This window comes from Bicyclus anynana, chromosome 20 (assembly GCF_947172395.1).
Source record: "Bicyclus anynana chromosome 20, ilBicAnyn1.1, whole genome shotgun sequence".
NCBI classification, from domain to species: Eukaryota; Metazoa; Arthropoda; class Insecta; order Lepidoptera; family Nymphalidae; genus Bicyclus; species Bicyclus anynana.
The window spans coordinates 10,057,305-10,072,179 of NC_069102.1; the positions used below are offsets into that span (position 1 = coordinate 10,057,305).

Here is a 14,875-nt window from a genome sequence, read left to right on the forward strand (position 1 = left end):
GACGTCTGAGCAGCCGTCGTCTCAGCCGACATCTGATCAGCCGACGTCTCGGCCGACGTCTCAGCCGACGTCTGAGCGGCCGACGTCTCAGCCGACATCTCGGCGGACGTCTCAGCCGACGTCTGAGCAGCTGACGTCTGCGCAGCCGACATCTCGGCCGACGTCTCAGCCGACGTCTGAGCAGCCAACGTCTCAGCCGACGTCCCAGGCGGGACATCATCTGCTTATCATTCAGTAGGACTATACAGCGAGTCTGCCGTCCGAAGAGCGGGCATTCGCTAAGATGAAAAAGAGAAAAACTCTCATTCAGTATAGATCTACATAGCAAGTCTGCCGTCCGAAGAGCGGGCATTCGCTAAGATAAAAAAGCTTGTCGGGAGTCACGTGGACACTCGACAGCGAACAATACACATCGGCCGTACAAGATGGCTACGATTTTTTCGTTACTGTCTTCATTTGGTAACTAGGTCTATCCAGCGAGTCTACCGTCCGGAGAGCGGGTATTCGCTTAGAATTGAGAATAATCTCTCATCTAACTAGACCGTTGACAAAAATATTCTCCAACAAATTTCACTGTGCACTATCACTATTTATTAATATTCACATTTAACACTGCTCACTTAACAAAATTTGAAGACGTACTGATTGACATTGACAACTGTCAAGCGACATGCCGGCGGATGACGGCGTGATGTTATGTCAAAACCTCATTTACCCAATGAAATGTAGGGTAGGAACACTGCAAACGGGCAAAATTTGGAGGGTAATCTCGTAAGTGGATCAAGCTGAAGGCTCGAACACCTAAATAAATGTACCTACTAGATTACGAGTATAATATATGCAATTGCTTATTGCATATGTAGCGGCCTCCATGGCGCAGTGGATTTACAAGACGGAGGTCCTGGATTCGATCCCCGGTTGGGATCTTAATTGATCCAGGTCTGGCTGGTGGGAGGCATCGGCCGTGGCGTCCCAGTACGATGCCATGTAGAAACCGAATGGGGTGTGGATTTTCATCCTACTAACAAGTTGGCACGCTTCCATCTTAGATTGCATCATCACTTACCATCAGGTGAGATTGTAGTCAAGGGCTAACTTGTAAAAAATAAAAAACGGTCCATTGCAGACAGAAGCAGTCCCCTCTCCTTGGGTATAGGAGAGGGCTACGGAGCTTGACCCACAACGCTGCTCAAATGCGGCTTGGCGGGTGGCATTATCATCATAATGATTGATTCTGTAATGATCACTATCAGACGTTAATGATAATGACTTGCAGGCTTATTCACTATGTTTGACGTATGCTAGTCGACATAGACGAAATTGAGATTATATGTAAAAATGTCATCTGGTGACTACTGGTGGATATCATACAGTAGTTAAAAGACATTTTGTCAATTGATTTGATGTTTATTTTAATAGGTTGATAATAAAAACCAAAATAGTGAATAGGCCATCTGGACTCTCTGAAGGTCTATAACTATAGGGTGTATCACTGAGCTTTTAAAAGTATAAAACATCATTTAATATTTATCAGACATCTCTAAATGATACTAAATAATAAAAAAAAAACATGCAGTAAACACTGTCTTTATTATCTTGTATAGCAGGTAACGAAATAAAATTAATTAGGTATACTTAATAACTATACATTATTTATAACCATTTTATAAATATTATTCTAAATAATAAATGTAACAATCTGTATAATACTGTGGAATAAGCAAAATAAATGGCAGTGTTGATTAACATACGACCCTAAAGCCTTATGCAGAAAGAGCGAATTCGCTGCAAATCTTGTCACTAAAATGGATCTTCAAGGTTTCCTCCACTGGCAGGGATCAAAGTAAGTATTGAGGTTTTAAATTTATTGACTTATTGAGTATTTATCTCTGAAACTCTTCATAGATATAACCTAATTGAACCCCAATAGCTCAACGGTAAGAGTGGTCGGACTCATCACCGAGGGGTGGTGGTTCTAATACCGTCTTTCCCGACTGACTAGTTGGAGGGAAATGAGAATATTGGTCATATTTATAAAAGATGGCGAACATTGTTTAAATAAAAATGCGGTCTATGATGCGAGGCATCGTATACTGCGGGCCAGTGCTATAAAATATCGTTGATATGCAGCGTATTCGATCAAAAGTCCAAGACTTAAATTGTTCCGATCCATTCAATCAAACCTCTCTGTGATGAGTATGGCCCCTTTACTGTTCAGAGTGCCTAGTGGCAGTTTTCAATGTTTTCATACTATTGCTTTTATATTTCTGGCCCTACATAGATAGTCCTTGGGCGCTAAAACACAGTGCCTAGTGGGAGTTTTTAAAGTTTTTATACTGTGACGATCGCGTAAACGTTAACCCGAATTTCTAAGGAATTTAAACAGTTGTGCAGTAGTGCCACTAGTTGGCGCTGTTTCAATTTTTTAGAAATTCGCGTTTACGTTTACGCGATCGTCACAGTATGAAAACTTTGAAAACTCCCACTAGGCAATGTGTTTTTGCGCCCAAGGACTATGTAGGACCAGAAATATAAAGTGGCGCAAGTAATTTTTAGCAGTATGTGCTTAGTAATAGAAGAAATTAATTCCTCTTTTCCGCAACATAGCGGGATTTTTTTTTATTTTTCTGAACAAGCTATACCAGTGATAATTGTATACAAACAGTTTATTTATATAATAGGTATACCACTTAAAATTATAACAACAATAAAAACAACCCGTGAAAGAACAAAAATGTATGTCGATATTTCATTTCGTCATATTTTTGCAGCCGAAACGGAAAATGGCTTACCATTGTGAAATAATTGACTCAATGAAATATATTATTCACAGTGAACTTTTATATGTATATCTAACTTATTAGGAAAATTAAATTATAATTAAATAATTTCAAAAATATTTCTTATTTTTAATTTTTGATACAATATTTTCCAAAATCTTCAACAAAAAGTTTAAAGATCAAGTGTAACTTTTGCACTTCTATGACTTTAAGCGAGTATTTTACACACCTGACAATTTGGACAGCGAATTATTCTATTGTATTTATTTAAGAAATGTATAAATTATTTACACATACATGGATGTGTTAATATCGTCTGCGAGTTGATATTCATTGTACCACTCAAATCCTCTAGAGACTACTGCGTCCAAGCTTATGGTATAAGATCCGGCATTAAAAATATATACCCTCATCTGTTATTTATTAGTGATAAGAAAAAAATTATAGATAACTAGCGGACGCCCGCGACTTCGTCCGCGTGAAAGTAGCCCCACCCTAACCTATCCATACCCTACCCCTTCCCTACCAACAACCCTACCCCTAATTTTCTTTGCTATTTTCCAACAAATGCAAAACCGTGGAAATCGGTTCGTGCGTTCTAGACTTATAGCGTCAGGAAGGAAAACCCGACTTATTTTTATATAGTAGAAAAATATTTACAGGGACAGATTGCAAATAGGTTGTCTAAATTAAATTGCAGCCAGACACATTTTTTATACATACAAAATCTAGGAAACCATGAATTAGATCAAAGGCAAGCTAATAAAGTTAAATTAAGCATAAAATAAGCTTTCGTTTGACATATTAGACGACTCAGTACAGACTGATGGGGTATATTAATAACATTACTTAACATTTTATATCTGACAACCCCACAGTGTGAAAGCAGTTTACAATTATTTTGGGTATATTCTATTATTTATTTCTTATCCTAAAAAAATATCAGATGAGGGTATTTACTTCTTATGCCGGATCTCGTACTATTAAACTAATACCAAAGCGGTGCGCTGATGTATTTTAATACATTGTTTGCGTAGACAGAGAAGTAAATAGACGCATTGATAGTATCCGTAGAATTCTCTCAAAAAAGGGAACAACTTGTGGATGGACAGCGAAAAATCTGAAAGCGATTCGATATTCAGTGTTATGCCGGGTGGTATAGTACCGATTATCGAGGCATAGTGTTGTGATATGAAATATACACAGTCGAATTGTGAACCTCCTCCTTTTTATGAAGTCAGTTAATAATCACGCCAAAATCTGGCTCACTACTGTGACCTTCAGGTGAGTCGGTCTCAATGTATACTGACCCGCCCGACCTGAGTGCCTAGTGGGAGTTTTCAATGTTTTCATACTGTGACGATCGCGTAAACGTAAACGTAAATTTCTAAGGAATAGAAACAGTTGTGCAGTAGTGGCACTAGATGGCGCTGGCCTGGAACTGGTGCCAGTGACTAAATAGTTTCGGAGTAAAATGTTAGCTTGGTATGAATGTATAATGCTGCTGCCAATCGAATATTTTTTGACTGACAAAAGCACGCTAATCAGTCTATTTATACTCTGTCTACGATTTAATCTCACTAGTAAAAAAAAAAAATGTACTGTCAAACTTTAATTGTCTATGGTACGGTTTTGTACACTGACCATAAATCTCTCTTGTCAACTGCTTCGTACTTGGCTGGGAACGTGCCAAGCTGTTAGCGTGGCACCTATGAGAGCGCCCAAGAGCGCCGCGGTGCATGACCCAACTTCGAACAACAATTTTGGTGTAAAAACGCCCCATATCATGAGGTGACGACAGTGGATCGTGGCTGACAAAGCGCACGCGAATACCTGAAAACACCAAAAATAATCACACTAATATTATAAAAGCGAAAGTTTGTGTGTAAATGTGAAAGTGTGTAAGTATGTTTGTTACTCAGGTTCTAAGAATGGCAGATACACAAAGTAGCACTATCAATTGTTATTGGAATGACCGCTTAACTTTCTAATACAGTTCTACCCTCTAACTTCAAATATTGATCAAGTATAGCGCAGATACTATCAGATGTAAACCAGGATTAACTAGCGTATGGCAGTAAGGCTGTCACGAATGAAATTACGGGCTGGTAACCGTCAGTGGCAGGGATAAAGGGTTAACTAATCTTCTCACAGTTAACTAATACACCCCTTCTCCTCTCGTTTCGCCTTCCAGCTAAGTAACTAACAATGCAATATTATTATTATAATGGACTCCCTATACGGATAACTGATTCACCGAATTCCTTCACTCACCGTTAAACTGACTAGATCCAGCTAAAGCGGTCAAATTACTAAGTTACTCTAATTAAAGTAAGATGGCGCTACCATCCTCCGATATGTACATACAAACTGTATTAGGCACATTATTTAACGGAACACGATCTGAGATTTTTCCACTAAATCAAAAGCCAAATGGATTTCCGAGAATAAATAGTAGATTGAATATAGCTCACTCTGACAGCGAAGCACAGCGCGAACTTGAGGCACAGAGAGAACACGGCCAGCAGCTGCGTGCGCGGCCCGAGGCTGCCTGCGCCGTTGCGGCCCCACAGCGCCAGCAGCGGCACCGTCGCGCCGAACATCAGCGGCATGCCTGCGCCAAGGGCCCAACCATACGTTGTATATGTTATGTCGTACGCATTGGTGTGTATAAGGTTGTCGATTTAAATTGTATGCTAATAGTAAAGCAATTTTGTAAAAGTAACAGGGTATCTGCGATCATTACTTTCGGAGCTACAGGGATTTAAAGAGTCAGATTTGCGGCGCTGCCGCGGATCCCTGAAAAATACAAAATGGCTCGAACTAATGACGTCATAGGCAATGTAATGATCGTTAGATTTGTATGCGCGTTCAAACAAAATTACCAATATCTTTGTTATTTGTGCGTTTATGCTTATAGTTCATATATTAAAAAATGTCACATTTAATGTAATGAAGCTAAAACTGTATGAATTTTCATTTAATTACGATAAAATATTTTTAATAGATTTTGAAATTTTATAATCTTATTTATTTTGCAAATATCCAGACATGCTATATGGTTTTTATGTATAAATTTGTTAACATTGACCTTATTTACCCGAATGTATCATAAAAATCAATATAATATTCAAACCTAGTCATCATCCCTATTAGGCTTAGTTTACAAGCACTTTTGAAATGTCAAGTTATGTCATAATTTAATTTAATGGTGGTAATAATAGTCGAAAACTTAAAACTAAAGTTACGACGGTTCCAAACGCACACTGGTCCGAGAAAAGCCCACAAAAAACTCAGACAAGGTTTATTTCTTTTTGTTTACCGCCATTTAAAACTAAGCACACAGTCGTATAATACAGATTAACACCAAGTTTTTTTTATCATTAATTATATAATCATCACCTATTTAGTCGCCTAATGTTGCCGGAAAAAAAATGCCGGATGTTAGGACAGAGATTAAACTCACCAAACAAATAAACAAACATCAACGCAACTGATATGGGTGTCCCCAACGGCGTATAGTTGGGGTCACCGGCGTGGAACACGGCCGCCCAGCGCACGTGGCCCAACGTCGCATGGTGACCTGTCCCATAGAAATGGTACGACGCCAGCAACGCCCATAGACAGGCCATGCTGGAACTGCATCTTGTGGTCAACGCTGTAAATAACTTCTATATATCAACGAAACAATACAAACAATCTTAGTATTATAAACTATAAGTTACAATTGCCTAATATTTGTGCCACAAGATATATCTAAATATATAAAACTCTGGTGGCTGACTGACATAGTGATCTATCAACGTACAGCCCAAACCACTGGTCGGATCGGGCTGAAATTTGGCATGCAGGTAGATGTCATCCATCCGCTAAGCAGGATTATGATCAATTTTAACCCCAAAGGGATGAAAGTTTGTATGAAACTTTGTCAATTTTGCGGCGATTTGGCTGAAATTTGGAATGAAAATAGATTTTACTCTGGATTAACACATAGGCTACTTGCATCCCGGAATAATCCATGTTTTCCCGTGGGATTTGTAAAAAACTGAATTCCACGCGCACGAAGTCGCGTGCCCGCTAGTCGTGAAAATAAGACATAATTATCGACCAAATAGCAGCATCAAAAATATCGCACTCTTTTTACCGAACGAAAGAACAATATTTTTCAATTCGCCGTTATTGGTCGACATTATGTCTTTTTGTCCTCAGTGGGCCACTGATAAACATGCAATCAACGATATATCTCGTGAAGACAAAAGACCAATATCAAACAATAGCGGCGCATCTGGATGTAGGTATATCTAGCTATGACTTTCATTGTGTTGGGACGAAAGACATGGGACTGGAACTCTGCCGCCATTGGTAGTCTTGTCTATTTCTCTTCACGAGATATGTCGTTAGTCGCTAACCAGGCCCACAGGAATAAATCCAAGTTAGATAATCCTGATGAAATTCTCTGCGTGTGTGAAGTCTGTCAATCCACATTGGGCCAGCGTGTTGGGCCTAAGCCCAGTAATTCTGAGAGAAGACACGAGCTCAGCAGTGAGCCGAATATGGGTTGATAATGATAAATAGCAAGGAAATTTCTTTCTTTGTCATGAGATGCAGGAGAAGTCTTTATCTCGTCATATGACGTTGACGCATCCTATGCCTACTCATCGTAAATCGTTGAAAACCGTCGCTAATGCATTATATTTTTTATCTACTCATAGTCTAATCTGCCATCTGCCATGAAAATAAAAGCATTAAAAAATCACCACTTACAAAATTTGGTCGAGCCTTCAGTCTTCAACATCGGGACGACATTCAGCGCAATGAACCCAGAGAGCAGTGCCAAGCCGGCCGTTGGAGCAAACGCGGCACCCAGCACCAAAGTATTCGCCAAATATAACAGCAAACCGCCAACAACCAACGGCATAGTCGGACCTTTGCCGTCCTTCTTCCACAAAAGAGCGAACATGGCCACAATAACCAACCAAGCACCTCTGGCCAACATTCTCGACCTACTCGGAGAACCCAAAGAACCCCAGCCAACTGCCCAGTGAGAACAAGCGAATATACCAGCTATAACTACCCCATAGCCTCTCCATCCAACATGGCGTCTAGCGATCGCTATAACAGCCGCCACAGAACCCAACGCTAACACCAAAGCTGCTCTAGACGCGTTACCCGTAGAAATCCCTTCTCCTGAGGTCCAACAATCTCCTTGCTCCTCCCTACACCCTCTATAAGATCTAGTCAATACCATAACAAAACCGAAACCAGCCCACAGCAACAAAGACTTCATCGTCCTCACATTCCATGCCAACAAACCCAAAACAGTTAACGCTAAATACGACAACGTAGCACCTTCCTCAATTATGTAACTATTCGATACCAAAATGGCTGCAGAAGCAAATAACGCAGTCCGAGCGAACCGTTCGTAAAACTGCGAGCGACCTTCGGACCATCTCTGGGTTATACCATCCCAGTGGGTTATAACTAGTAAGCATGTCATAGCCCCCGATACTAGACCCGTGCTCAAAATTATCGCATGCCCTAAATTATCTATCATTTCGAAATAGTCCAATGTGAAACAAAAGCTGATGCAAACAGCCATAGCTATTAAACCGCTTGGGACGAAAGTACTGCTGAATACATTAGGAATATGTTCAACAGGGATGCCTTCAGTGACTATCCAGTTAAAGAATACAGCTAACAGCAACAATAACAGTGCTCTAAGCATGGCCAAAGAGTCAAATTCGACCCAGACTTCGCGGAACGCTCCTCGCACTTTATCCATTAGGTTTCTGAAAGTAAAAAAAAACAATAATAAAATGAAATATGCATTTGTAAATTAACGTTCTTTTTAGAATGATTATTAAAAAACATAAACAAAAATATTTTACACCATTTGTAAAGAAATGGTTTTAATAATTTTGGCGACGTCTTCAAAAGTATCAAAAATATACTTTTAAAAATTTTCGGATTAAAAAAAATAATAACTGTTGAGAATGCGTTATTGTTTCCTAAATAGTTTCAGAGATTTCCACAATAATTATTTAAAAAAAAATCTCCTCTCTCTCTCTAACAAACATATTTTAAAAACGACTTGAGCATTTTTGTATTATGCAGTTTTGTAAATATCTCTGTCAAGTACAAGTTAACTTTTGACTATATTCTCACCTGATGGTAAGTGATGATGCAATCTAAGATGGAAGCGGGCTGACTTGTTAGGAGTAGGACGAACATCCACAACCCTTTCGGTTTCTACGCGACATCGTACCAGAACGCTAAATCGCTTTCTTAAATTCCTTACCTAACATCAGAAATATAGGCCCGGAGTTCTGGTTGAGTGTAAACTTCCGTGGCTAGGTCTATCTGTGCTCTCGTGGCGTTTATCAACTGTGCCAGTTTATCTGACGAGATTTGTTGAGATTCCTCCCCGTATCTCACGAGATATTGAGTTACCTGAAACACAGAATATATATATGGAATTTAGAATAGGCGTATCAAAGATTGAAAGGACAACCAAAGCGTTTATGTACTGTAGGAAATAAGTAGTCTGAGAAGGATTTAACGTCACTCTATCTGGTGTTGGCTGGTTCCTACGCTAGAGGACGCTATTTGTGCCAACATCTCTCGTGTCATCATTATTCTGAATTAGGCAGGGAGAATCTCTCTCTGTTTCTAGTAGTGTCAATTTTATTTTGGATACAATTTGATTTGTTAATTAAGTTATCCTGACAAAACTCTCGTCTTTATAAAACTTACTTTGTTTTATTAAATGCACTCTTGTTTTTATGACACCTATAAAATAAGTCTTACCTGTGTATGATTATGGATTGGGTACATAAAGAGGATGAGGTGATAGAAGACTAAAAAAAGGTATGAGGGTGATGGAAATGTTACAAGATGAAGACTAATACAAACGATCCTGGAGCAAATCAAGAACATGATAAATAAACGCCAGGACAAGAGTACTATAAACCGACGATCTTGTATGAAACAATTGAGAATGGAAGAAACAAAGAAAACATGCAGAGAACATAACAAGTAGATACTTTCCTACCCCTACGGGAATGAGCTGTGAACATGCAAGTAGAAGGAACTTTGGACTCTTCCTACCCTTATAGAAATGAGGCGTGATTTTATGCATACCTGTTTCAAATTATTGCTCAAATGCAACAACGTATGTGTTACAGGCATATTCGGTAGAACAGGCAGCAGGAGGTTGCCTAGCGACGGCGCAGGTGGCGGTCTCCCCAAGGCGGCACTGACTGTGGGCGCTAAGTCAGTCTGTTGCACCTCCCTACCAATTGCCCTGTCTGATTCGTCACCAGCGAAACCCAACCCATAGTAAGCGAAAAGTGCCGCCGTACGTTCAGCTTTACTTTCACCGCCATGGTCACCTATAAGACAAATAATATGATTGATTACAAAACAAGTCCTCCGCCGTGTCTGTCTGTCTGATGTTCGCGATAAACTCGAAGACTACTGATCAGATTTTCATGCGGTTTCCACTAGTAGACAGAGTGGTTTATGGGAAAGGTTTTGGTATAGAATTAGCAAGATATTATGTTTACTGATTGAAATATGTCGATATTTTTTGGGAAGGTCAAACCAATGCGTCTTGCACGGTGGCGATTAGATACTAGAATATAAACTTGTAGCAAAGTATTCGCATCGAGGCGTTCTCTGTTGTCATACATTATACATCTGATTGTCACCGCGGTTTGGGCGCAGTTGCAACAATTTAAACCTAAATACAAACGATGAGCGTCACTCACACACAGGCACTCAATCTACTTGCTATCAAGGCCAAAAAAAGTGCAGCTTATACATTTGTTATCAAACAATTATGAACATTACTGGTAATGCAATAAAGTCGGAAATTAATAATGCAACGAGAGCATAGGTGGTTATTACTTTTGCCTATTCTCAATGATCGCTATCGCTCAGAGCTCAGATAGCGGCCAGGTATTAATGCACAATACTCAACTATAGAGAAATGAGTGCAATGTAGAGTTCCTGACCATATAATCAATCAATCAATCAATCAATCAATTTATTTATTTGCAGATACATGCAATTATGTTCTCAATTTGATTGAACTTCAAGTTTGTTATTGAGGAATATCTTCATGATCCTTAGCTATGCCCCAACAATATCTGCATTATCTAATCAGAAATTCCAAGATCCCCAGAAGAACCAAAGTTAAAGAGAAAACTCAATACAATACAAGTTACATGAGGTGACAAAATATTTACATCGTGGTTTTAACTTAATGTATCACAATGTTTTTAAAATAGGCCAAGCAGTTATGAACCGTGGCGTGCACCATATTTTAACTAGGGTAAGCATTAGATATCTGGGAAATTTCTATTACAGCCTTAATAATTAGTCCTCAGGGTAGACAGTGCATTTTCATGTACAAAGTGCATGTTACTGGCTATGTATATCTGTTTAGGCATTTAAAACTAACGCCACTGAGTCATTTTACTAGTCCTAACAGCTAATATATAGTTCAAAAACGTATTATATTTCTAACAACATATACAAGTACATAGTTTAAAAGAAACAAACATATTACAAGCAGTAAGTAAACTCAAAACAGTAGTAGCAAAATCAAACAACTACAGATATCAAATGCTTTAGAATCACACACAAATATCTGTAAAAAAATGTTCTATTCTATATAAACAGCACAAAATTTCAATGCATACTCGTTTAAATAAACCTACCATCTGTACTTTTCCATTCTTGTGAGTCTAAAACAATATAAATATGTATTTTAATTAATTATTGGATGTGCTATATATATGTATGATTAAGTTTTCTCATAAGTATCTAAAAAGAAAAGCGGACCAAAAAAGAGAGGACCCTAGGAAGTGAAGAAGCAATATCCAAAGTCAATGAAAAGGTGTTATTTAATTTAATCTATCTAATTTATTTTTAAATCAAATTTCTGTAACTCTTGCTTATAATAATGCAAACAAAGGCATTCCTATTTATGAGTTGCCAATTTCAGCCAATCTTGACATAATTTAGTATAGTTAGGGTTCATTTACACGAGCATGTTCCTGCAACGGCAGTCGTCTGCAGTTGCTGCTCGTGTAAATGAACCCTTAGATGGAGTATTGGAAAATATTTTATCACAGCCTTAGAATAGTTAAAAGACTTAAAATCTTTATTCTTTACATGTTCACAGCCAAGTGGAATATCATCAAGTCGTCTAAGAGGTAAAATTAATAAGGATCCTAGGTTTAATTGCCTCTTGTGCTGTTAATTTACTTACTCTGAGCTTTTTTCTTTGTAAATGTATAAAGTATTACTGGCTTCTACTTCTAGACAAGTATTTACCTGTTTCAGTCATCCCGTGGTCTCCTATGACATACAGTATAACATCCTGAGGAAGTGCCTCAATGAATTTCTCAATCCTAGCATTTGTTTCTTTTAATTTCCTCGCCATCTCTGGGTGATTGGGTCCATATCTATGGCCCGCATGATCAACACCAAGGTAGTGTGCCACAAGTAGGTCCCAGTCGGTCTTCTTTAGTTCATCATAGATTTTGGAGTCCACTTCTACAATAGGTAATATTAACAGGTAGTTTACATAGGGTGGTAAATTATTGTCAAAATCCATACTTATAGTCTAAATTTAAAAGTGAGTATGTCTTTTGTGCTTACACAGCTAAACCTGTAAACAGATTTAAAAAAATATTTCAATCCCTGCCAGCTAGACTATTGTCGTACCCACTAATAGTCTTATTGTTTTGTGTTCCATCTTAATTTTAAACTCATTACACTTAATAGAGCCAATGGTATGAGCGGTCAGACTCATCACTGAGGGGATTGAATCACAGATGGTGGTTGGATCCCCGTTGGTCTATTGTCGTACCCACTCCTATTACAGTCTTTCCTGGATAGTTGTGAGGGAAACAGGAATATTTGTCATATTTACAAGATATGGCAAATATTATTTTAAAAAATGGAAAGGTACATTATCAGTGTGTAACATAGCTTTTGCGTTGGTGAAAGCACAAGGCACACGCTAGTAAAATAGTAAAAGTAAATGACAGAACATTTCATGATTAATTGCAATGATTAAGAGAATTCTCTTTTAGTTAGAAAAGACTCAGAACCAAAGGTTCTAAACTCTGGTACGCTGATATTGCTGACTGGTATCAGAGCCTCAATAGCTCAACGGTATCACGATCGGACACTTCAATGAGTGGTGGTGGTTCAAGCCCTGCTCCATTGGGCTATTGTTGTCCCCATTCCTAATACAGTCTTTCTTCTTTTTGCCGACTATTGCTCATATTTAAAAGATATGGCAAAATCTCCAGAAGGTACAAGATTTTGTAAGACTTACCATTATCAACGGTATCAAGGTCCCAAGTATGGAATGAGTATAGTGCATGGGAACGGTGCCATCTTGACGGCATCAGTCTGGCCCAGGTATCATCTCCCAACAGTACTGCCTTGTTACCTTGATTCACTATCTGAAAACAAACCGTTAAATAAATTATAGGTGTATCTCCCACACTTTAAAGCTCTATTAAGCAGCTTTTCAGCCTTGATGCTGTTTCAACCCCTGCGCCTCAGCGAGCTTGTTAACACCAGTCTCAATCATTATCATTACCATCTCATAATAATTGTTATCATCATCAACAACCCATATTCGGCTCACAGTTAAGCACAAGTCTCCTCTTAGAATGAGAGGAGAATGAAGGGAATGGAGAAGCTGAAGTTCCATATTGGCCCAATGTGGATTGGTAGACGTCACACACCCAGAGAAATAAAAAAAATCTCAGGTATGCAGTTTTCCTCATAATGTTATACCTTCACCCTGTGAGAGCCTGATATTTCATTTCTTAAAATGCACATATCTGAAAAGTTGGAGATGCTTGCCCCAGACTGGATTCAAACCTATGCTTTCCAAATCAAATGCAGAGGTTGTATCCCCTAGGCTATCACAGCTCTACTAGCTACTAGAAAACTAAACTAGCTAGTTAGATAGTTATAGATGATTAGTTACACTATGCCAAATCACATTGGAGCAGAACTCTATTACTCCTCTCTCTCCTATAGGGGGGAGGCCTGGCCCTCATGCAGACATAACTAACTTGCAATGGACCAGTGTGGGAGGTGTAAGCTTTGTAAGCCCTCTCACATAAGTAGCGGGGCTCTAGAGGGCTATTAAATAGTCTGAATAATGCATGATGAAAAAACCAAATTACCTGGTCAATAACATTGTCTTCTTGTATCTCCATAGCAGCAAAATTAGAACTCATATCAACAAAAGTGGGCAAGGAGCCCGTCACTAAAGCCTTGATCCGCTGAAGCGTAGTGGTTGGAGGATCAGCCATAAATCGGAAAATTCTCGCTCGATTTGGCCATTTATCCACAGTCCTACGAATAACTGGCAGCCGATTCTGGTAATACAATGGACTGGCATTGTTTTTATCGTATTCTGTAAAATCGTAGCGCAATGCGTCCACTAAAATCAATGCCACTTTATTCTTCTTTGGAGCGCATACTATAGGTGAACCGGAGTACGACAATATCCGGCGAATTTTATCATCATCGCTGCATGGAAGCTTTATGCTGGAGTTTTCATGTCCGTCGCAACCAAACTTCTCTAATGGTACACATTCTGATACATCGCTTAATGTTTTACGAGATAGAAGAAACCCCTGACCGAACATAAGAACAGCCGAGAGGATAAGATATGAGAACCATACTAAATATATAATAAAGTTCCATTTTTCTTTCATTTTCATGTTTTTCCCATACACAAAACGATGGTACACATGGACCTATTTAGCTACAAAATCTTTTTTAAAATACTTGTTTCTATTGAACACCCCATGAATTTTTTTTCTTTTTTTTTAAATTTGAATTGAATTTGAAATATGAAATACCCTGCCCTGCACTGCAGATCTACACAGACTATACAAACTGTCAATGTCAAAATGTCAAAAGTCAATAGTGCGAGACATAGAAAATAAATGAGGGCATTTCGATTAAAGAGCATTTCGATCGAATTAATTAGCAACCGAATTATCTAATCTAAAACTAAAAATGACAACAAACATTCAACAAATCGTCAG

General features: G+C 38.6%; 1 protein-coding gene across 2 annotated transcripts; it reads right to left on the minus strand.

Annotated features, from left to right (window-relative positions):
- Positions 1–1,571: 1,571 nt before the first annotated feature.
- LOC112057978 (GPI ethanolamine phosphate transferase 3) lies at positions 1,572–14,695 on the minus strand. Of its 2 annotated transcripts, XM_024098597.2 has the most exons (10): positions 14,003–14,695; positions 13,135–13,264; positions 12,123–12,344; positions 11,504–11,530; positions 9,921–10,171; positions 9,079–9,230; positions 7,545–8,569; positions 6,247–6,438; positions 5,255–5,394; positions 1,572–4,613 (listed from the first exon to the last, which is right to left on the minus strand). In XM_024098597.2, exons 1-10 carry the CDS (start codon positions 14,543–14,545, stop codon positions 4,440–4,442), a joined length of 2,856 nt encoding a protein of 951 aa, XP_023954365.2. In that variant the 5' UTR covers positions 14,546–14,695; the 3' UTR covers positions 1,572–4,439. The 2 variants fall into 2 exon arrangements, with proteins under 2 accessions (XP_023954365.2, XP_023954366.2); XM_024098598.2 differs by lacking the exon at positions 11,504–11,530 and having other exon boundaries at positions 14,003–14,694.
- Positions 14,696–14,875: the final 180 nt, after the last annotated feature.

What these genes read in the sequence shown, in the direction of transcription:
- LOC112057978 (XM_024098597.2), bottom strand. Translation starts at nt 14,545, where the DNA reads ATGAAAATGAAAGAAAAATGGAACTTTATTATATATTTAGTATGGTTC. An exon ending in CCTTGATACCGTTGATAATG is followed by an intron (nt 12,345 to 13,134) that starts GTAAGTCTTACA and finishes TACCTATTGTAG; the next exon opens with AAGTGGACTCCAAAATCTAT. An exon ending in CGCTGTGCTTCGCTGTCAGA is followed by an intron (nt 4,614 to 5,254) that starts GTGAGCTATATT and finishes TGGTGTTTTCAG; the next exon opens with GTATTCGCGTGCGCTTTGTC.